This window comes from Oncorhynchus kisutch, linkage group LG13 (assembly GCF_002021735.2).
Source record: "Oncorhynchus kisutch isolate 150728-3 linkage group LG13, Okis_V2, whole genome shotgun sequence".
Lineage (NCBI taxonomy): Eukaryota > Metazoa > Chordata > Actinopteri > Salmoniformes > Salmonidae > Oncorhynchus > Oncorhynchus kisutch.
In genome coordinates, this window is record NC_034186.2 from 48,991,539 (window position 1) to 49,014,257 (window position 22,719).

At 41.4% G+C, this 22,719-nt stretch overlaps 2 protein-coding genes across 15 annotated transcripts; one reads left to right on the forward strand and one right to left on the reverse strand.

Moving 5' to 3' along the window:
• Nucleotides 1-250: 250 nt before the first annotated feature.
• On the reverse strand, nt 251-6,596 carry LOC109902244 (transcription initiation factor TFIID subunit 12-like). Of its 5 annotated transcripts, none has more exons than XM_020498449.2 (6): nt 6,450-6,596; nt 5,081-5,314; nt 4,574-4,651; nt 4,328-4,442; nt 3,337-3,425; nt 251-1,086 (listed from the first exon to the last, which is right to left on the reverse strand). In XM_020498449.2, exons 2-6 carry the CDS (start codon nt 5,252-5,254, stop codon nt 1,051-1,053), a joined length of 492 nt encoding a protein of 163 aa, XP_020354038.2. In that variant the 5' UTR covers nt 5,255-5,314; nt 6,450-6,596; the 3' UTR covers nt 251-1,050. The 5 variants fall into 5 exon arrangements, with proteins under 5 accessions (XP_020354038.2, XP_020354041.2, XP_020354037.2 ...); XM_020498452.2 differs by having other exon boundaries at nt 6,515-6,593; XM_020498448.2 differs by lacking the exon at nt 6,450-6,596 and adding an exon at nt 6,173-6,363.
• Nucleotides 6,597-7,047: 451 nt separating this feature from the next.
• LOC109902243 (glucocorticoid modulatory element-binding protein 1-like) lies at nt 7,048-22,072 on the forward strand. 10 transcript variants are annotated; one of them, XR_004202441.1, is made up of 9 exons: nt 7,048-7,499; nt 7,628-8,253; nt 8,391-8,467; nt 11,276-11,988; nt 12,100-12,216; nt 16,286-16,400; nt 19,941-20,063; nt 20,404-20,554; nt 21,013-22,072. XR_004202441.1 is itself a non-coding variant. In XM_031786467.1 (9 exons), the coding sequence occupies exons 7-9, from the start codon at nt 16,379-16,381 to the stop codon at nt 21,363-21,365; spliced, it is 498 nt and encodes a 165-aa protein (XP_031642327.1). In that variant the 5' UTR covers nt 7,072-7,499; nt 7,628-7,721; nt 8,149-8,253; nt 8,391-8,467; nt 11,276-11,988; nt 12,100-12,216; nt 16,286-16,378; the 3' UTR covers nt 21,366-22,072. The 10 variants fall into 10 exon arrangements, 8 of the variants coding, with proteins under 8 accessions (XP_031642325.1, XP_031642324.1, XP_020354030.1 ...); XM_031786467.1 differs by lacking the exon at nt 20,404-20,554 and having other exon boundaries at nt 7,072-7,499; nt 7,628-7,721; nt 8,149-8,253; XR_004202440.1 differs by having other exon boundaries at nt 11,276-12,216.
• Nucleotides 22,073-22,719: the final 647 nt, after the last annotated feature.

The window sequence follows — 22,719 nt, forward strand, 5'->3', positions numbered from 1 at the left end:
AACATGGACATAACAGATGTAAAATTCTTTGCAAGTGTGTGAACAGGGAATTTTCTGAAGGAGGTCATTAGTTTGTCCTCCAGAATTGAGAAACTCTATACCAGTGGTATTACAGTTATGAAAATGTAGTCAAATCTCTTTACCCTGAATAGTGATATATTGATGTAATCCATTTATATAGAAAGTGAACTCTGAAAAACTAATGAGAAAGAACATGACTGAACAGTGAAATAAACACACAAATTAAATGCCAAGTGAAATATGAATCTTATTTATGGAATAAAAATAACAGGTTTAACTAAAACACTGCCAATATAAAGTAAAACAAATGTTACAGCTTCCCCACACATCCCCAAATAAGGACCATTACCCAACCACATCTCACTGCAGTCTGGCGACACAAGACATACTTCACATACTTATTATTTTTTGAATAATAGTCAGTCATTTGTTGTTAATTGTTGACATCTTATGAAAAACAATGTCCTGGGTAAATTTCTAATGAACTATGGAGATGACATCAGATCCCTACAGCACACAAAAACATTGTGCCATGACAGTATCCTGGAAACCAACTAAATGCAAATGGTGTATATTTCTGATGTTAGATGAAGGGGGTTTGTTTATGTGACAAAAACTAAACACACAACAGCAAACACATGCCAGACAAAAAAAAAAAGAATTGGGAAAGAGTATGGAAGACACCACCATATTGAAGATGTGCGTGTTTGGTGGTTACCCCCTGAACAAAAAAGTAAAGTTGAACAGATAATTCCAAAAACAAAACACTGTCCCAAAACAACACTCCATACCAGAGTGTACATTTACACTGAATGAGGAGTGTGTGATTTTGGCCAGTCTGTGGTGAAAAGCATTAAAACGGATTCAAGATCAAAATACTTGTGTGATGATGGAGCTGACAAATCACACACAAAACCTGGGGAAGATGAAGACATGGGTGAAAGAATGTCCCCCATTATTAGAAATACACAGAGAAAAGACAAAGACAAACAGCACAGAGGGTTTGTGCGAGGCTGGTTCCAGGTCTTGCTACTTTTTGGTTGTTTTGCGGATCAATGCCATTCTCTGGATGAGACAAATGAAAAACATGCTCAATCACTATTGCATTTAGGTCATTTTTTCGTAGACATTCTTATCCAGAGCACCTTACAGTCAGTGCATTCAACTAAGGTTGGTAAGACAACCACATATCAGTCCCATATTAAATTATGGAAATTATTTTCAAGACTTCCTAAACAAACAATACACCAAAATAATAATTATATAATACATGTACAGTGCTGTGAAACAGTATTTGCCCCCCTTCTAATTTTCTCTACTTTTGCATATTTTTGATACTGAATGTTATATCTTCAACCAGAACCTAATATTAGACAAATGGAACCTGAGTGAACAAATAACACAACAATTACATACTCATTTCCAGTGGTGTAAAGTACTTAAGTAAAAATACTTTAAAGTACTACTTAATTAGCTTTTGGGGTATCTGTACTTTAATATTCACTACATTCCTAAATAAAATAATGTACTTTTACTCCATACATTTTCCCTGACACCCTAAAGTACACGTTATATTTTGAATGCTTAGCAGGACAGGAAAATTGTCAAATTCACACACACATCAAGAGAACATTCCTGGTCTGATCTGGCGGACTCACTAAACACAAATGCTTCATTTGTAAAGATGTCTAGCCCACTCTTCCATGCAAACTGGATTAGGTCTGGACTTTGACTAGGCCATTCCAAAACTTCAAATGGGCTGCTTTTTAGCCATTTTCATGTCGACTTGATTGTGTGTTTTGGATCATTATCTTGCTGCATGACTCAGCTGTTCCTTCTAGGGCTAGGTGATATGGCCAAAATCTCATATCCCGATATAGGTAATTTCATATCCTGATAACAATATATATAACAATATGGCACATTTGCTGTAAATTCAATGAATAAATAGTTTATATAAAATGACCACATGTAAAGGCCTATTTCTTATTACATTTTGAATTATACTCAACAAATAAAAGGTACTTACTCATATTTGATTATTTCTCCTTTTCTTTTGAACCTTGGCGCAAATGTTCAATTAAGCATGTAACAAAATATAAAATACCTTGGTACCTTGGTCGAGTGTTAGCACCAACTCACGAAACCCCCGTTTCTCGACCGTGTAAATTGGGGCCATGTCTTTGCAGATGTAAGTTGTAATGGCAGCTGTTATCTCCTTCCATCTTCGTGAATCTTTGGCATTTGGTGTGCCGCGGGCAAAAGCCTCTTGCGATTTGGGGGTTTGTGTTGAGCACTCGACTGTACTTTTTTGGGTCTCATCTGTACTCTCTCCGTACTGTTTCACATGATTCTTGTGTAGGTGGTAAAAGAGGTCAGTGGTGTTTGAGCCTGTTGTCGGGACCGTCCTTCGGCATATTTTGCAGATGACGTTTTTTTCATACCCTAAACCACGTGCATGCGACCAAAGAAGCCCCTCTTTTAGGTAGGATGTCCTTGCTCTGTGTCACGTTCACTCTCCTCCAAGTTTGTTTGTGTTGCAAATTTCCCCGTGTGGAAGAACGCAAAGCGTCGTCCAATTGACGACAAATATTGCCGTAAAGAGTGATTTGCGACACAACGAAATAAACGATAGAAAAGCGTCTATTGTTTCATATTATGCTCTATTGTCACACAATATATATATATCGTCATATCGCCCAGCCCGAGTTCCTTCTATTAAGGCAAGTCGTCTAGGTCCTGAGGTAGCAAAGCATCCTAAAACTATCACACTACCACCCACCACCATGCTTGACCATTGGTAGAAGGTTCTTACTGTGTAACTGGTTGTGCCACCTTTAGCTAAATGACTACAACCAAATTTCATCTGAAAAGTTCTCAAGTTTGCCAAAAAGCACCTGGATGATCTTCAATACTCTTAGAAGAATGTTCTTTGGGTGACATAGGTCCTATTATGCCTGGTGAAAACCAAACACTTGATTCATTCTTCTAAGAGTCTAATGGTGGCACAACCAGTTATTGAGTGTAAAAGGGGGCAATTACTTTTTCACACAGGGGAATTGGGTGTTGCATAACTTTGTTAATTAATAAAAATAAGTACATCTTTCTTTGTTACTTGCAAACTCAGGTTCCCTTTATCTAATATTAGATTTTGGTTGAAGATCTGATAACAATCAGTATCAAAAATATTGAAAAATAGAAAAACTCAGAAATGGGGAAAATACTTTCACAGCAGTGTTCATTTAAATTATTGAACGTTTAGCATAATTCATTAGTATAAATGTGAACCCTGGGTGTGATTAAAGAGTGACAAACCTGTTTGTGGGCCTCTGTGGTACAAGCCTTCTTATACGGCCGAATCTCATCTGAACCATAGCCAGGAATCCACATGTTCCATTGGCGCTCTGTTGAGTGGCAGACAACATAGGGAGTGAGAATAAAAATCCAAGAGAAAATACACTCAATAGGAAATGGTCCATTAACTTCATCCACCTTTTATATGCATATCTTTAAAACTCAAAACTGCACTCAAGAATCATTTTTGCCATTGTAAATGAATCATTCCAGTAATGGAGACAAACACTGCTTCTGTCACAATAGCTGCCAGGGCTCTACGGTGCGACTATTTTACTCACATATGCACCTGGAATTTTTATTTAGAAGCACCAGTGGACCTAGAAAAATGAAGGATTCTATCGTTATTACCGCTAATATTGTGATCCTAAATGTCTTTGTGTGCGCCAACATTTCTCAAAAATGTTCAGCATTATAGCCCTGACTCCAGCAGCTGATTCAACCATTTTTTTCCTTCACCTTTATTTAACCAGGTAGGCTAGTTGAGAACAAGTTCTCATTTACAACTGCGACCGTGCCAAGATAAAGCAAAGCAGTGCACATGGAATAAACAAACACAGTCAATAATACAATAGAAAAAGTCTATATACAGTGAGTGCAAATGAGGTAAGATAAGGGAAGTGAGGCAATAAATAGGCCATAGGGACGAAATAATTACAATATAGCAATTAAACACTGAGTTGATAGATGTGCAGAAGGTACTTGCATTTAAGAGCAGTTGGAGGCAACGGAAGAAGAGTTGTATGGCATTGAAGCTCGTCTAGAGGTTAGTTAACACAGTGTCCAAAGAAGGGCCAGAAGTATACAGAATGGTGTCGTCTGCATACAGGTGGATCAGTGAATCACCAGTAACAATGACCGACATCATTGATGTATACAGAGAAAAGAGTCGGCCCGAGAATTGAACCATGTGGAACCCCATCAGCCAGTATTAGCCTGTACTTTTACTCACCCAGGTGTAGCTGGACGTCCTTCACTTCTAAGGTGTTGGATTTGCGATGGCGGGCCAGCTGACAGGCAGCCGTCACCACACTGTCAATGAAGTCATCTGCAATCTGTAGCAGCATCTGAGAGGAAGACAGATGGGGGACCTCAGGTGACAAGTGATGAGGCTCCTAAACATTGCATGCACTAGTCTTTGCATTGTGGTTTGGGACGCCATCTTCAGTGAAAGACACTTCTGAGCTAGGAAGCATACCTCCTCCACATCCTCATCGAGCTGCTCATTGGGGTCAATCTCTCTTACGAGGTCCTGCAGCTTCTTTTTACTCAACACCTGAGTGGAGGACAAACAGGTTGTTCGTCATAGTCAATGGTGCACTCGAAGCAGTCAAGCAGAGTGGCTATACGCTCATTGTACACCCTGAAACTTGGCATCTGGCTAGGGAGATGAATATAGAAGGCATGTCTTTACAGAATCAACATGCACATGAAACTGAAGGATTGGCGTCAATGTATGTAAAGCCAAGTAGTAATTGTACCTTACAGTTGTAGTGAATTCTTTGAACAATTCTATTTAAAACAGTCACCCAGCAAGAGGTATACTCTTGCATGGTCGTGCTTATTAGCCACCAAATGGAAGAATCCGAACTGAAACAGGTAGGGACTTCCTGTCCAATAAGAAAGATACATTTTCATTTTCTGTTGCAAAACTTTTTACAGCATGCCCCAGGTAGGTGATGAGGAAATGGATAGGAGGAATCACCTGACTTCCTTCTGGGCTGATTCTGCCGGCAGGGCCAGGTGTGCCCATCACCTTCCCTGGAACGGCGGCGGCGTTGCTATTGGCCATGCTGGTGGCGAGAGTTAGTGTTGAGGAGGCCTCGGCTTTCACGGTGAAGAAGTTGGAGTGGTTGGACAGTGGGTGGCACTGGGTCATAATCTGCCAGATGGTGGGGCCTCTCTCTGGGTCTGCACTGTCGTCGTAAGGACCGTGAAACTGGAATCAAAAGGGAAAAGTGTGAGAGAAAAAAAGCTCCTTGCGCCCTCAATCAACAAGCACACAGAATGCCAGGGTGCAGATAGACTGGTACATGGGATTATGACTAGGGCCTTATAAAATCTGCGTTGTGGAGAACACCTGCATTAAAGGGTAACTCCACCCCAAAACCCACATTTCTTCTATTTTTCCCCAGACCTCAAAAGTAATCTCCTGATGTAGTTAATATTGTAGTCCACAACAATGCTTTAAGTGTGATTTTGAGCATGAAAACCTGAAAAACAAACATAATTTGGGAAAAAAATTCTACAGACCTAGTCATATCATGACATCTAGGCAGTTATCCATTTAAATGTCAGACTAGTTAACTAAAACCTAGGTTACAAAACCTGGCATGATATTTATATGGATATTTACTGGGTAGTTAAAAAAACAAATATCACACATTGCGGCTGGCAAACCAGTAAACATTACACCGTCTGTCAGTCTTACATTATTGAGTATGGGCATATCAACACTCACGTGACAGCTAAATTAGCTAGCTGGCTATGTTTGTTGACTAGCTAGCCGGCCGACATGTTAACTGGATAAATATTTATTAAGCACATGTTGATTGTATGATATCGTGAGATAAGCGTTGAGTTTAACTAAAGGAATCCGTAATCATGTTGAAAAACTAACGTTAGTAACAAATGCAATCACAACCACAGCTAATTTCAGTTAACGTCAGTTAGTTAGCAGGCTAACATGGTTTAACTAGGTAACGTTACAGATTCAGCAAATATTCAGCTTGAAGACACAACGGTCACATTTTCCATGGAATGGTCCAAACTGTATCTACATATAGTAAATAAATACCTTAATAGCCAGCTAGATACCTGCTAACACAACATGGGGAGGATCTCAATTGCAGACGTCATCTATCTTTGCCTCCTTCTCAAAAACCTATTGGAGGAGAGGGTCCGAAGCGCGGGACCTCTGACTTTCTCATCCAATGTGTTTTTGAGAAGGAGAGAGGACGCGTGCAGTAAATAACTGAGCTCTTCCCATAATCATTACGCTGTGAAGCTAGCTGGAAAAATGTACAAGTAATCTCTCAAATATACATATATATATATATGTTTTGAATACTTACCTGACAAAACAAACACTATCTCCCCATGTTTTAAACTAGCTAATTTAAGTCAACACAACACAAACCTGTCTATGGCAAGAAATTCCGATTTTTTTTCTTATCTTCCTATTTTAATAACTGTATTTCCGGTACACCCAAATGTCTGATGAGGGAAATGTTGCACAATTATAAATTAACACATTTATGAAGATTTTACACTATTGTGGAGAGATGTACTGTTTGGATTCTTTACATACAATAGAAATAAGCATTTTTATGTAATTAATTTCATTATACTTTTGGCCAAATGTCATATACACAAATGTACATTTACAAACAGAAAACCACATTTTCGTACCCTACAAAAAGAAATTGAACTGTATTTTAAGACGGTTAAATGCTCTACTAACAAAAACGCTGTGAATTGTAAGTATATGTATGTTCGTTAAGGTCCTTGTGTAATTGTAATGTGATATTGTACCCCCTAGCTCGATTGTCCATTGTTTGTAATCTATGTATGATTGTGTTACCTCATGTGCTTTATGTATGGATTTGTTGTTAATAGAAAAAAAGAAAGAAAAAAAGGGAAATGTTGCACAATGTAGCAACGCCCACTTCCGCTCTACTTCCGACCCGATACATAGCTTCCTGTCTCGATCGCGTCCTGTCAGCCTGATTGTAGCCATACTAGCTTCGAAGTCCCTCGTTTTATTATTATCTCAGTATATTAATATTATCATATTTCTATAGTGTTTTTTTATTTGTATAATTCCTGTTGAAAATTATGTTTATCCGTTCAGTTAGTGATTTTTGTAATTCGATTATTGTGTGCTGTCTTTTTTTGTTTCTTCACTAGCTAGCTATTAACGTTCTAACTAGTAAGGTGGCTAGCAATTAGCCAACGCCTCCCTCCCCTACCAATCATGGCACTGTTTTACTCCGGACGCTTGTAAGAGCTGCCATTGACGGATGTACATCGTCTGGCCAAGCAAGACAAGTAGCAAAGCACCGAACTCCAAGTTCAAAACAAGGATTCAAACTTTGTGTCCAGTTACCTTTTCAACTATGAAGGTAAGTATAGCCAAGTTGCCTATCAGATCAGACAAGGACGTTTACTCAAAGCTGTAACGTAGTTTAAGACATGCCTTTTGCAGTAGTTAGCTAACATTATGATTGCTCTTTCTTTTGATTCCAAACAGCTTCGAACTGGGCCAATGTGACAGGAGAGGTCAGCATAAGGGTTTGCTGCTACAGGTCCAGGAGGAAAAATGAGAAACCACACACAGTTTGAGTGTAGGGTGAAAAGTCAGGTGTTTGTGACACACTATATGCAGGTTACACAGTCAGAGATGAAGCCTAGTCTTAGACTAAGAAGTTCCTGTCAATGGAGATCTGCATTAAGAGGCATTGCTTAGTCTAGGACTAGGTTTAACCCATGTCGATGAAACCGTTCTTAGTGTAGTAATTGTTCATTTCTCTTCCTTGCTGTTTATGTAAGCTCTGTTATGTTAAGACACATTAGATTACATTTAAACAAGGACATATACCCTTAATAGAAAAGTTTAAATCCGTATTGCTGTAATGAATTTATTGGCTGTTGCATGTTGCGCCAGTCATTTCTGTTTGCTAGTCGTGACACATGTTGAGTGATTTTATATCCCCACGTGGGTTGTACTGAATCCCTGTGAGCCAGTAACAATGACACAACATCACCACACAGTTGCATTACTATTCCAGTCTGCACACTAAGATGGGAACACCAGTCGTCCCACCTGTGCATAGCTGCACAGAGGCCGAGCAGCAGTGGCGTAAGCCAAGGACTATGGTATGTTTTAATAGCTATACCACATATCAAAATCATATGGTTATAATCCCACCATAATGCTAATAAATGATTTAATGAAAACTTAAATCGTCTCATGATTAGATTTAAAATAGTGCCCCGGCACTGTCTTTTTACAGGGTCTGCAACCTGGGCCCATAGGCAAAATGACCATCACCAAGCCCACCAAAAAGCACATGACAGAAGGAGGGATTAGGTGAGTATTCCCTAATAACCAGTATAGTAGGTAGTAGCTGGTCATATCCTATTAAACTTAGACTATATAAAATTATTTAATTTCAGGTGGTTTCAAGTACATTGTTTAGATTGGCTAACCACAGCGGCTGCTTTGCGGAAGTACACTCTACAGCGCCCTTTTTGGAATGCTCCCTGACCTCTCAGTTCTCCAGATAGAAGAGGCATACAAGAACTTTGACCCTCTATCCAAGCCATTGATCTGCAGCATGGGGATGTCTGCTGAAAAGCTTTTAGTTGACTCCCATTTTGGAAAGGAACAGGTGGGGAGCCTCCTGTCTTACCAGCAGCCTCCAATCACAACGTGACCATAGTTCACTATAAGGAGACACCACCATTCCCTTTACTGCCCCTGGGTGGCTACAGACTAGAGAGCAACTTTCAAGGCTGTACTTGTGCTCAATGAAGAAGACCAGCTTCACATAGTCTCTTCAGGTGAGAGAATACATAGAGACCCAGTGGTGTTCTCACTAATTAGGGAAGGGTTACTGGCACTACTTATGTGTACATGCAAAAGTTATTAGGCAGGAAAGACTAAATAACAAGGGACAGGCTCCTTTATCTTTCAATTCATGAAAGAGAAACAAACCAACATCTGTCTGTGCAATTCATTAATAATTTAAAATAATTCCGTAAAATGTTTCTGTTCTCATCACTGTAAATAAAAACTATTTATAACATTTTGTTTGAAGTATAAGCAGAGGTATTTATTATCAATAAAGGGACTACAGGGTGTTAGACAATGTGGATGGTCACAGCTAAAAAAGGATAGATGCATTGCGGTAGTAGCTCATTGCCCCTTGGCCCATGCCTTCACAAGAGGCCTTCACTGGTAGTTTTGTGAGAAGGCAAGCCACAGCCCAGATGCAGTTGATGCTTCCCATCAGTGACATGAGGATCTCTTGGACATGGTAATATTCCACTGGAATAGCAAAGGTACTGCTCCCTTTTTTAGACGTCGAAGCCCACTAGAAGGTTCAATGAAATCTTCTTAAATTCCTAACTTCCAATAAAGATGCCGTACCAACGAATAATGTTAACGTCCTTAGCACTAACGTTAGCTAGGTACTGGTAGCGAACGTTTGCTAGCTAAACAGACAAAAGACAACCCAAGTGAATTTAAATGTATAGAAATATGATTATATTAATATACTGAGGTAATGATAAAATGAGCGACTTCGAGGCTAGTATGGCTGACAAGTAGAGAGCCGACTCTATTTACAAAAAAATGAAGATATGAATAATCAAAATATTTTAAATGAACTAATTCAAAGAACAAACAAACAAAAAAAATTATAATATAGGCCTAAATACTCAAGCGCACACATTCGTTCTGACTGTCTGCTCAGACTAACAGCCTCACCTGTTGTTCCTGTCAATCAGACATGCAGTGTCAACCAATGAACCAACTATGGGTGAGGGAGGGCCGAGCCAACTTACTCACAGTCACACACTTAGCAGCCGAGGAGAGAGAGGAAGGACAGCTGTGAAAACAACAGCTGGAAAATGAGTCGGAAGCACAGTAGCATTTAGATGCATTTTAATAATGTAGACAATGTTAGAGCACAGTGTAGAATTTGTCAAAACAAAATCTCATGTAAAGCCGGTTCTACGCACAACCTACACCGGCATATGCGAACTGTGCACCCAACTGTGAAGCTAGCGGATCTGCTAGTGAGAGTGCTGGAGCCAGCACCTCCACACGTGGAGATGTATCCACTCAGTCAAGTAGGCCTACTCCGCGACCCACAGCAACGCAGTCTTCTATGGACCAGTTTATGCCAAAGTCTATGTCTGTAGCAGAACAAGGCCAAATTGATATTGCATTGGATAAATTATTGGCACCGATTTCCAGCCATTTTCGATCGTGGAGGACGGAGGTTCTAGAAATTATCGCAATAGTCTAAATCCAATGTACACAATTCCAAGCAGGAAAACCCTTTTAAAATCACTCATTCCACAACTGTACGAGAGCACACAGGCTTCAGTGCGGGAAAGAGCCCAAAAAGCTATGGCAGTTTGCCTTACCACTGACTGCTGGACATCAAGGGTAACCACTTCTTACAGGTCGGTTACATGTCACTTCATTGAAGATTTTTCAATGTCTAGCTGTCTTCTGGACTGTTTTGATTTCAGCGACAGACACACCTCAGAGAACTTGGCAGAGGAACTGTTGAGAGTGGCCAGAAAATGGCAAGTAGATGGAAAAGTGGTCTGTTGTGTTAGTGACAATGCAGCTAACATAACCAAAGCCATGAACATTTTAAAATGGATCCATGTCTTGCCCACACAATCAACCTGATTGTAAGAGATGCTCTGAAGGTGATGAAGCCCACTGTGGACAAAGTGAAAGCAGCTGTGGAATACTTCCACAGGAGCACAGTAGGTGATGATAAACTAAAGTCTACCCAATGCCAGATGGGGATGCCTGAGCTGAGGCCTAAACAAGACTGCACTACAAGGTGGAATTCAACATTTTATATGTTGAAGTGGTTTCTTGAGTCAAAGGATGCCATCATCTCTACCCTGGCCACTGTCAATGCACCTGTTGATGCTCTGACCCTAGAGAAAATGGGAGGTGGTGGAGGAGATGTGCAGAGTCCTGGAACCCTTTGAGCAGGTCACTGTGGAGATCAGTGGAGAGGGCAGTTATTACTACATCATTATTCAATCCAGTATTATATATGTATATTAGCAGTAGATGAGAATGTAGTATCAGTAGACAAAACATGAACCTGAACTAATAAGTTACTGTTCTCTCTCGTTTCAGCTATGTGACAGCCTCAGAAATGATACTCCTGTGTATCTGGGGGTCTGCAGCGAATCACATCCAGCCAACAGAGAGAAGCAAATGTAACCACAGGACATGTGAAAGAGTTGATGGACACCCTATGTTCATCAATGGACAAAAAGTTCCATAGAATGGAATATAATCACGTGCTATCAGAAACCACTGCACTTGCCCCCAGGTTTAAGAAGTTAGCCTTCAGTGATGCCAGAGCGATTGATGAGGCTCTTCAAAGAATAACCTCAGCAGCAGGGAGGGACAGCCCCACAGTCAGTTGGCCCAGGCAACAGGAAGAAGAGGGAGCAGATGGAGCAGAAGCACCAGCAGTAGTGCCACAAACTTCTGCTGTTTGGATGCTGTTTGACGAGAGAGCAACTGGGGATGCAGCATGAAGAAATCCCTCAGCAGATGCCATAATGGAGGTCCGATGCTATTTGGAGGAGGCCCTCCTACAAAGATCTGCAGATCCTCTGAGCTGGTGGAAGAACAAGGCCTCGGTCTACCCACGGCTTACTAAAGTCATGACAGGGAGACTGCATAGTGGCCACATCCGTTCCCTCAGATGGTCTTCTCAAAAACTGGACAAATAATTACTGAGAGAAGAAACCGCATCAGCCCCTTAAAAGTTAGGCAGCTTGCATTTCTGATTGCAAATCTCTCATAAAAGCTGCTCATGTGCTGCTGGTTATAACAAGGTTGAGTACAATTTCATTTAATAATTCAATTAGAATTGTTCTAACACCAATTATAGTCAAACTGTCGCAAACTGTTTGACTTGGAAAAAATACAAAACCTTTTTTTTAAAGAACCATTTGGGCGCCAAAAGACCTGGCTTTTTTTGGTGAGCTGAGCAGAAGGAGCCGAATGCCCATCACTACTGACAAGATACGTTCAGGACAGGAAGCTATGTATCGGGTAGGAAGGTGAGTGGAAGTGGGCGTTGCTATGTTGTGCAAAAGGTCTGTTTATAAAAAATATAAAAAATGTCACCTTTATTTAACCAGGTAGGCAAGTTGAGAACAAGTTCTCATTTACAATTGCGACCTGGCCAAGATAAAGCAAAGCAGTTCGACAGATACAACGACACAGAGTTACACATGGAGTAAAACAAACATACAGTATAAACAAGTCTATATACAATGTGAGCAAATGAGGTGAGAAGGGAGGTAAATGGTGGCAAAGTAAATACAATATAGCAGGTCAAACACTGGAATGGTAGTTTTGCAATGGAAGAATGTGCAAGGTAGAAATAAAAATAATGGGGTGCAAAGGAGCAAAATAAATAAATAAATAAAATACAGTTGTGAAAGAGGTAGTTGTTTGGGCTAAATTATAGGTGGGCTATGTACAGGTGCAGTAATCTGTGAGCTGCTCTGACAGTTGGTGCTTAAAGCTAGTGAGGGAGATAAGTGTTTCCAGTTTCAGAGATTTTTGTAGTTCGTTCCAGTCATTGGCAGCAGAGAACTGGAAGGAGAGGCGGCCAAAGAAAGAATTGGTTTTGGGGGTGACTAGAGAGATATACCTGCTGGAGTGTGTGCTACAGGTGGGAGATGCTATGGTGACCAGCGAGCTGAGATAAGGGGGGACTTTACCTAGCAGGGTCTTGTAGATGACATGGAGCCAGTGGGTTTGGCGACGAGTATGAAGCGAGGGCCAGCCAACGAGAGCGTACAGGTCGCAATGGTGGGTAGTATATGGTGCTTTGGTGACAAAACGGATTGCACTGTAATAGACTGCATCCAATTTGTTGAGTAGGGTATTGGAGGCTATTTTGTAAATGACATCGCCAAAGTCGAGGATTGGTAGGATGGTCAGTTTTACAAGGGTATGTTTGGCAGCATGAGTGAAGGATGCTTTGTTGCGAAATAGGAAGCCAATTCTGATTTAACTTTGGATTGGAGATGCTTGATATGGGTCTGGAAGGAGAGTTTACAGTCTAAGGTTAACAGGTTAGCTGAATACTAACGATTTGCCAGTAAAGAAGCTAACTAGCTTCTGAACTTGCTTCTGGATTAGCTTCTGGGCTAGCTTCTGGCTAGCTCCTGGCTAGCTTCTTGGAGTTTCTGGCTAGCTTCTTGGAGGATTACAGATTTGAGGTAAATAATACTTTTTTATAAATATAAATTGGTGAGGCGGGTTGCAGGAGAGTGTTTTGAAGATGAGTTGATGGAAAATAAAAAAAATGTATCTTGGTTAAATAAGTGTGAACGCAATCCCCAAAAACTGATATCACGTGTAGCCTAGTCAATAACCCACAACTGGTCAGTGTGATTGTGTATGGGTAAATTTGGGCATAACATAATTTAATACTAAATAAAAATGTTTGGTTTTATGTTTTCACACATTTTCTTTACCGCTTGATGTCAACAAAGCACTTTTGTGTCAGTTTTATTTAACCACAACACACTTTTAGCTCTGTACACCAACATTTGAGGCCCAAATAAAATTGTTAAATGTAATAGAAATAACTATTCGTCACAATTTTTTCCCCTGTACAAATATATTCACATTTCAGTGTCATTCAGTTCACTCTGTGAACATGAAGTTCTCATAAATTCTTTCAAAAAATATAAAAAAAGGAAAGATGGTAAACATTATCTAAACAGATGAGTCACAACTTGATACAATATAATACCCTAATCAGACAGTCATATTGCTGTTTCTAATACATGCTATTTTTTTGTACAGCTCTTGTAAACAAAGATTTAAACTGTATAACAAGTTCATATGACACTTCAATTAGCATTTCAGCTTTCAAATATGTTAAACTTTGACATTTATATTTAACTTTTTGTGCTGTTTTATTTACGAAATATATTCAATATTGGAATCTATATATAGCCTATAGCCATTCAATGCAAAGAGAGACACATTTTCTTGTAAATAACAGGTCATCAATGTTGGACGGTACTGGTCATGAATGGTCCCTGCTTTGCCCATTATGGTGACCCAAGGGTTGGGAGTGCAAGGCACAGAGCAGCCAATGGTGCCACCAAGTGCATTCTGGTACACACAGCCAATTAAAAGAGTATGGCTGTGTGTACCAGGTTGGGCTCTATTCAATCCATATTGCTGAAATTCAGTGTTACAGTGAGATTTACATTTAAAGATAATGTTTCTGTGTTAGTGGAGACTGCATTCACAGTAAATGCTGCACGTTTCAGCTCAATGGGAAATTACCATTACATTTATAGCGTGCAGTATGTAACACTTCAGCAATACTGGTTGAGCTTGCTGTATTCAGAAAGGCTCCTCATATGTGTAGACCACACTGGCCAGGTGTGGGCCATTGGCATGGAGAGATGTAGTGCAATAGCCATTGGGCAACTCTCTTTGAGAGGGGCAGTCATACTGGGCCTGGGTTATTGTGGTCCTTGTCCCTGTTGAAACCATAGGCAGTACATGTTTGTTGTTGTGTAGTGTCCCCTGTGGAGTTGCCAGATTGGGATCTGGGGGCTGGTCACTGAATGGGGTGGCATACTTGGGCTCCAGGGGCAGGGCCTCAGTGTGCTCTAAGGAGCTTTCCAGGGGTATCATAGTGACTTGACAGTGAAGGGGACGGTGGAGCCAAGCTTCTGACCCCCAGCCATCACATCTGGCTCAGCATAGTTTAGGCAATCAAACACAACAAACATGAATGTGTCCTAGTGCTCACATATTATTTATAGTTCTATGAAGCACCAGAAACATATAGCTGAAGTACAGTTTAAATGTGACATCCTTAATTTCAGAAAGGGTAACGGGGGTTAAGGATTGTCATGACAACATACCCCAGTACTGTACACACAGGGGCTTGGGCTCCCAAGTGGCACAGTGGTCTAAGGCATCTCAGTGCTTGAGGCGTCACAGATACCCTGCTTCGAATCCAGGCTGTATCACAATCGGCCGTGATTCGGAGTCCCATGGGGCGACGCACAATTGGCCCAGCGTTGTCTGGATTTGGCTGGTGTAGGCCTTCATTGTAAATAAAATTTGTTCTGAACTGACTTGCCTAGTTAAATGAAGGTTAAATGTTTTTTTTACAGTACTGGGGTATGTTGTTATGACATTAGAGCTCATAAGGGCAAAAATACATTCAAATTCAAGTGTTGCCCTGTACTCTCTCCAGCCATGTCTTGAAAGAGCCTCCCTCATACTCAGTAGGGATCATATCATGGGCATTGTTGAGCCCCTACAAGAGCTCTGTGGCTGGGATGAGGGCTGATAGGGGAGGCCTATCCCGTACCCAACCTTCGAGAAGGAGCTATTTTAATTTGAGATGCCTATAATTGTCTTAGCGACTGACCCTCTGTCTTGTTTATCACTGGCCCCCTCATCTGTGGGAAGGAGGGGGAGGCTGTGCTTCCCTGGCATGAGTGCCCTTTATCCAGCACCTATTAAAGGGTCTCTTTTAGAGCGGGCTCCACAGACCAAAGAAAGGAATGTTTATACTGCAATTGTGAGACTGACTAAGCGAAGGGGAAAAATGAGCAGCCCATGGAGAAAAGCTGTTTGCTTGTTGAAAGAGAGAGAGAGAGAGATGAGGTGGGACTGAAAGACTGTGATGCACTCAGATTCACGGATGGCTGGAGGGAGGGAGTTCCAGAGCCTAGGAGCAACCCTGGAAAAGGCCCTGTCGCCAAAGCTCTGGAGCTTGGACCTGGGGATGTCAAGGTGGCCTGCTGTGGTGGAACGGAGTGAGCTTGTAGGTTGGTGCGGCAGGTAGCCTAGCGGATAGAGGCGAGCCAGTTCTAATCCTATGGGCCACTGCCTATCGTTCTGCCCTTGAGCAAGGCACTTAATCCCCCACGGGAGAGGGAGGTCTTGACTTTGGCAATGTTGCAGAGGTGGAAGAGGGTAGAGTCCAGGCTGACGTCAAGGTTACCTGCGTGAGAGGAGGGAGAGACAGTGGTGTCGTCAATGGTGAGGTTGCCAGCTTTGGTGAGGGTAGATTTGGTGGCTATCATGAGGAGTTCCATTTTAAGGTTTGTTGCATCCATGTTTTTATTGCAGAGGTATGAGGTGTGAGGTATGATTGTCGCCTGGTGAGGAGGATCTGATGGCTCACTGTGTCAAAAGCGGGAACTTAGATGGAGAAGAATCAGGATGGGCACCGGCATCAGCAGAGGTGAGGAGGTCATTGACAACTTTGAGGAGTGCAGTTTCAGCACTGCGGAGGAGGCGGAAACCAGACTGGAAGGGCTCGATTAGCAGGTGGGTTTGGAATTGGGAGAGAGCAGTCCATTCCAGTCTTGGCAAGGAAGGGGAGCAGGGCATACAATTGTATTTTTGGTCCACCAGCCATTGTGGCAGGTAGATAAAAAAATATATACCAGCCACTCAGATTTTCTACCAGCCAAAATATTTTTTGTTGTTGCTAAAATTACACCATCAAAACACAAAAAAACAGATGAGCATGCTTTGTATTGTTTCTAAAACAATAAATGTATTACTAGTAAGAAGTAATGTGGTATATAACAGTAAATGTATTACTAGTAAGAAGTAATGTGGTATATAACAGTAACCACATTACTTCTTACTAGTAATACATTTATTAAATGTTTCTGTGACCCGAGTCTTTTAACCAAATATCATAGATGAGACAAATGTTCGCCTGACCCTTTAAGGGCGGGAGGTTACATGGTAGCACGACTCCAGTCATATTTGTGCCTGTGAGATTGAGTCTGACTAGTTGAAACGTTGTCTTCTCTTCCCTAACAGTTGAAACTTAAACATAGAAAAACAACCTAGCTGTGAACAAAACAGTGTAAATAGCCAAGAAACATGAGGACAACATCTTACTTCAGTAGACTTTCATATAAATTAAACCAACTTTTATGCCTCTGGAAAAGTAAAAAAGAAACAGTGAGCAAAGTGCAAAAATACCATTGGGTAAGGAATACTTTTTCATGTGTGCAGCTTTTTTCTTATAAAAGACAACAAATTAAATTAAACTACACCATAATTATATGCAGCTGAAGTCGGAAGTTTACATACCTTTAAACTGATGTCTTGAGATGTTGCTTCAATATATCCACAAAAATTGTATTCCTCATGATCCATCGATTTTGTGAAGTGCACCAGTCCGTCCTGCCCCCACAACATGATGCCGCCACTCCTGTGCTTCACGGTTGGGATGGTGTTCTTCGGCTTGCAAGCATCCCCCTTTTTCCTCCAAACATAACGATGGTCATTATGGCCAAACAGTTCTATTTTTGTTTCATCAGACCAGAGGACATGTCCCCATGTGCAGTTGCAAACTGTAGTCTGGCTTTTTTTATGGCGGTTTTGGAGCAGTGGCTTCTTCCTTGCTGAGCGGCCTTTTAGGTTATGTAGATATAGGACTTGTTTTACTGTGGATATAGATACTTTTGTACCTGTTTCCTCCAGCATCTTCACAAGGTCCTTTGCTGTTGTTCTGGGATTCATTTGCACTTTTTGCACCAAAGTACGTTCATCTCTAGGCGACAGAACGCGTCTCCTTTCTGAGCGGTATGACGGCTGCGTGGTCCCATGGTGTTTATACTTGCGTACTTGTTTGTACAGATGAACGTGGTACCTTCAGGCATTTGGAAATTGCTCCCAAGGATGAACCAGGCTTGTGGAGGTCTTAGCTGATTTTTCCAATGGTGTCAAGCGAAGAGGCACTGAGTTTGAAGGTAGGCCTTGAAATACATCCACAGGTTGACTAAAATTGACTCAAATGATGTCAATTAGCCTATCAAAAGCTTCTAAAGCCATGACATAATTTTCTGGAATTTTCCAAGCTGTTTAAAGGCACAGTCAACTTGGTGTATGTAAACTTCTGACCCACTGGAATTGATACAGTGAAATAATCTGTCTGTAAAATTTTTGGGGAAAAATGCTGTGTCATGCACAAAGTATATGTCCTAACTGACTTGCCAACACTATAGTTTGTTAACAAGAAATTTGTGGAGTGGTTGAAAAACAAGTTTTAATGACTCCAACATAACTGTATGTAAACTTCCGACTTCAACTGTACATAAGTAGCAGACAGTGTAGTCTCTCATTGGTAATTTTTGGTGATGAGATTAACTACAGTGTACTAACCAGGGTTGTGTAGGTTATTTTCTAAATGTAATCTGTTACAGTTACTAGTTACCTGTCCAATTGTAATCAGTAACGTAACTTCCAACTTCATATATCATATCCCTTGGCTGCTGCCATTTATTAAACTGCTGTTATTATATCCCTGCACAAACTACACTTCACCTTCATAAACTGCACCACTCATATTTTGAAATGGACTACATCAAAACATCAATGAATAATTGCCCTCAGCAGTCTTTGGAGTGGCACCTGTTTTATCACTGCACAGAGCAGTGATTGGAATCTAGAAGTAAGAAACAATTAGATTTAGGGGCCTCTGGTCCCCTCAGCAGCACGTAGAACTTGGATAGAAAACCCTGTGTTAATGAAGGCACTTGCAGAGTCATACAGTTGTTCCCATGCTTACAACCAAATGTCTACAACAGAACTGTATCAGAATTTGAGCTAGTGATATGAGTGATGACATGAGATGTGGGTGGAGTGATTTGGTATGTGTTGGTGGCTCTCTGTATAGTAGATGGAGGCCATGAAGCAATGCCAGATGAGAGGCTAGAGAAGGCTTGCACTACAGTGGAGTGGAGCCCTGGGCCAGCTCCTCCCATCATCAGCACAGCCAATGGACATGTCAAGAGGGAAAGTGCCGATATTATCCCTGGTCAGCATAGCAACAACAGGGATTTATAAATTGATAGTTATCTTAATGTAAACGCACGTAAATAGGCACACGCATACGCACACACGTTCACACACACATACTGTATAAACACCCACACTCACGCACGCATGGTGGCACACACTCACGCACGCATGCAAATACACACACATACACACACTCTTAGGGACTTACAGTACTAATGAAAGTCACTTTGATGACTAAAAATGCATCCTGGTCATATCTGACATCTTGACATACACACACACACACACACAATTCCTCTTTCCTAATCATGCCACGCCTCTTGCCTGTAGATGGCAGTCTAAGCTTTTGGAGAGGCATAGCAGATGTAGGCCTGATGGGGGAGATGTTATCCAGTTTCCGCACAGAACTGGTAGCCATGTTGAGAGGAGTGGAGGTCCTCAGTGATAAGGCCATTCTGTAAGAGGCCGGTGGGCTTACACACTGGGTGACAGCTTCCCACAAATACTTACGTAATACTTACATGTATGAAATATCAGAGAGTTAAAAAATGTAATGTTCTGTGGGTAACATGTACACTGAGTGTACAAATCATTAAGAACACCTTCCTAATATTGAGTTTCACCCCCCCTTTTGCCCTCAGAACAGCCTCAATTTGTCGGGCATGCACTCTACAAGGTGTCGAAAGTGTTCCACAGGGATGCTGGCACATGTTGATGCCAATGCTTCCCACAGTTGTGTCAAGTTAGCTGGCAGTCCTTTGGGTTGTGGACCATTCTTGATACACACGGGAAACTGTTGAGCACCTGTACTCAGTGTATTTAGCAGGTTTATATAGAGGGAGGTGGATGGCAAGGGTTTCGTAGAAAAAATATATAATTGGGGATTGGTTAATTTGTTGGACTGATTTATTTGAATTGTCTGTCTATTTGTTGTAACTGTAATGTGTTTTGTTGTCAGATGCTGTTGTGCTGAACTCCCTTTCTGAGATGTTTAGACTGCTGGACTCAGTGAGGAGGGTTCTGGACCTGAGACCCAGTGAGACTGATGACAACCAGCAGCAGGTCCACAGTGCTCTTAATGGTGAGAGAATGTAAGCTTGGATGTGAGCTTGGAATGGCAAAAATACAGTGGTTGATCCACTAAAAGTTTTGCTATTATGCTGCGGTACATAGCGGTAATTTGTGGTTCAGTACAGTACCCTGCGTCACCACTTCATTGCTCCAGACCAGCGCAAGGGGGGAGTTAGAGCACTGATTATGTTTTTGAGTCCTACTGTGTCTCTAACTGACAATGAATGGGAGACATGAACCTAAATAGAAACGGATAATTGTGCACGACTTCAGTATTACTTACTAAAACTGTTGTTACACTAACGTTTTTATTATTTTATTTTGTTAGGATTAATTTGCTCTTACTGTAGTTCTGTAGGCCACTCCCGACCGGTCTCGTTGTACAGCGCCTGAGTGGTGCAACGGTCTCAGACACTGCAGTGCAAACAGTGCAAGCTGTGTTGCTACAGATGCTGGTTCAATACCCGTGCTGGCCTCGACTGGGCGACCCATGAGATAACTGTAGGTTTTTGGTTTCTCTCCCTTTAAAAACAGTAATAAATCATTCTAAATAACAAACTGGCTTTATTATTTAGAAATGAGCAACAATGTCTAACCCCATGTTCAAGAATGGCCTTTTTCATCGCTCATTTTACGTTATTTGAAAACTAAATAATCTCCAAAATATTGATAATTTTTAAACAAAGTGATTATTATTAATTTACAATTATATAAAAGCCCGTTGGATATTCTCACAGTTGTATTTTTAACCCTGTTGTTAGCAGGACAATATATATTGGTCATGGCTCCCAAGTGGCGCACAATGGGATTGCCTTGCAGTTCTCCAGCTGTATCCACTGAAAGCGCGCAAGGTTCAAGGCACGAGGGTAGGGGGCACAGGATAGGACGCAGAGCCGTGTTTCTTAGTTCAGTGTTCATTGCCCGATGTTATACCAGTACAACCATGTATTCTTCCTCAGTGCTGGAGGACCAGTTGGAGGACCAGAGGAAGCCGAGGCAGGATGAGCCCCCACCCAGCCCTGGTCACCTCTACGTGGGCAGCTTCTCCAAGGCCACCCCCTCAAAGTGCCCGCAGCTGTATTGCTCTAGCTCTTCCACCACCCAACCTCAGAACCAGACCACACAATCGTCCATTGTCTTATCCCGCATCACCACATCCCCAGTGGGTCCGCCTCTCACTGTGGCTGGCCTGCCTGTGGCCACACTGTCCGAACTCCCCACCGGCTCTTCAACCACTACACCACTGGCAACACCTCTGCAGGAAAGAGAGGCAGGGCCGGGTCTGTGGCTCTCCATGCAGCCTCCAGGGTGACTGTGCTCAACACTACCACAGAGTCAGGGCTGGGGACCCCTCTACAGGGAGCAGGAGTCTGGGGACATGGAGAGCCAGAAGCTAGGGGAGGAGAGGATAGTACTTGTGCAGCAGGGGGTACTAACTGGACACTCCAGAGATTCAGACACACTAGGCTGGGAACAGTGGGGTCTCAATCAGTGAGGATGAAGGTACAGATGGAACAGTTGCATAATGGCAAGAAGAGGGCATTAAAATAACATAAAACCAAGTGAGAGAAGAAAGAACCGTAACGAAAACAGTTAAAAGAAAATAGAGTGAGCGAGCGTGGGTCCATGTGGAAGAGAACAAGGTGAACTTCGCCATGTCATGTGTAACTCCACACAGACATTTCAGATTGTTTTTTTTTAACGTACAGTACATTTTCACATGGTGTTTATTACTGCAGTGCCCATAGTACTTTAATTACCCATGGTCTTCATCATCAAGGACATTGAAATACTTAATGATTGGGGAGAGTATGCTAAGTTGAGCCATTTTTTTACATTCAGCATTACCCTGTTTAGGGAAATATTGTAGTCTTTCTAACAAAGATATCTACATATATTTCAGGATGTTGTGCATCCCTGGAAATAATCAGAATCATTCAATATTACAGTTAAGCGGGTAAGGTAAGTTAAGCTGCCTATTTCTGTACTGAATTAAATATTACCACTACTGTTGTAAAACACTGTCTATCTTTATTTCCCAAACACAAATCAGCACAATCACACAATCATTTTTTTTGTGTTTTAATAATATAAAGCATATTTAACACTGGCTTAATACCTGACTAGCACTTTGTACTTTTTTAAAACACTTAACTTAGGCCAGGCTCTGTTTTCACCTCATATCCCAGCGATAATGCAAAGAAAACACTTACATTTGCTCAACTTTCACCCCAAGGCAAACATTTAGACTATATTAGCCCACACAGCTACAAGGATGCACTTTCATGCTAGGTTTAGGATCTCACATTGAAGCTTATAGAGTAAATCATTTTAGTGTCCCCCCTCTTGACAGGGTAGATATCATTTCCTGCAAATCTACACATTTTTCCATCGGCCGGAGAGAAATGCTTGCAGTTTTTAATATGATATAATTGTATTTGACCTTTTACTGCATTGTGCTAACTCAGGGTCACACAGAGTGTTTCTTGGAAGACTTAAATCTACTTTGAAACAAAAGTATACACCGCAGACACACGGTTATGGGCTTAAAGAAATTAAGACAGCCGTACCATGTGAGGTATAGAGATGAAATGTATTCCATTTTGAGTTTGCATCCTAATATTACACTTTATATACATCACAGAAGACTGAAATATAACAAAACA

Excerpts from the sequence above, each read along its gene's own strand:
- LOC109902243 (XM_031786465.1), top strand. The coding sequence starts at position 16,379 with ATGGGCACCGGCATCAGCAGAG. Across the intron at positions 16,401-19,940 it reads GGGCACCGGCATCAGCAGAG|ATGCTGTTGTGCTGAACTCC; the intron begins GTGAGGAGGTCA and ends TTTTGTTGTCAG. Across the intron at positions 20,064-21,012 it reads GGTCCACAGTGCTCTTAATG|TGCTGGAGGACCAGTTGGAG; the intron begins GTGAGAGAATGT and ends ATTCTTCCTCAG.
- LOC109902244 (XM_020498449.2), bottom strand. The coding sequence starts at position 5,254 with ATGACCCAGTGCCACCCACTGTCCAACCACTCCAACTTCTTCACCGTG. Across the intron at positions 4,652-5,080 it reads TCAGCCCAGAAGGAAGTCAG|GTGTTGAGTAAAAAGAAGCT; the intron begins GTGATTCCTCCT and ends TCCTCCACTCAG. Across the intron at positions 3,426-4,327 it reads GGACGTCCAGCTACACCTGG|AGCGCCAATGGAACATGTGG; the intron begins GTGAGTAAAAGT and ends GCCACTCAACAG.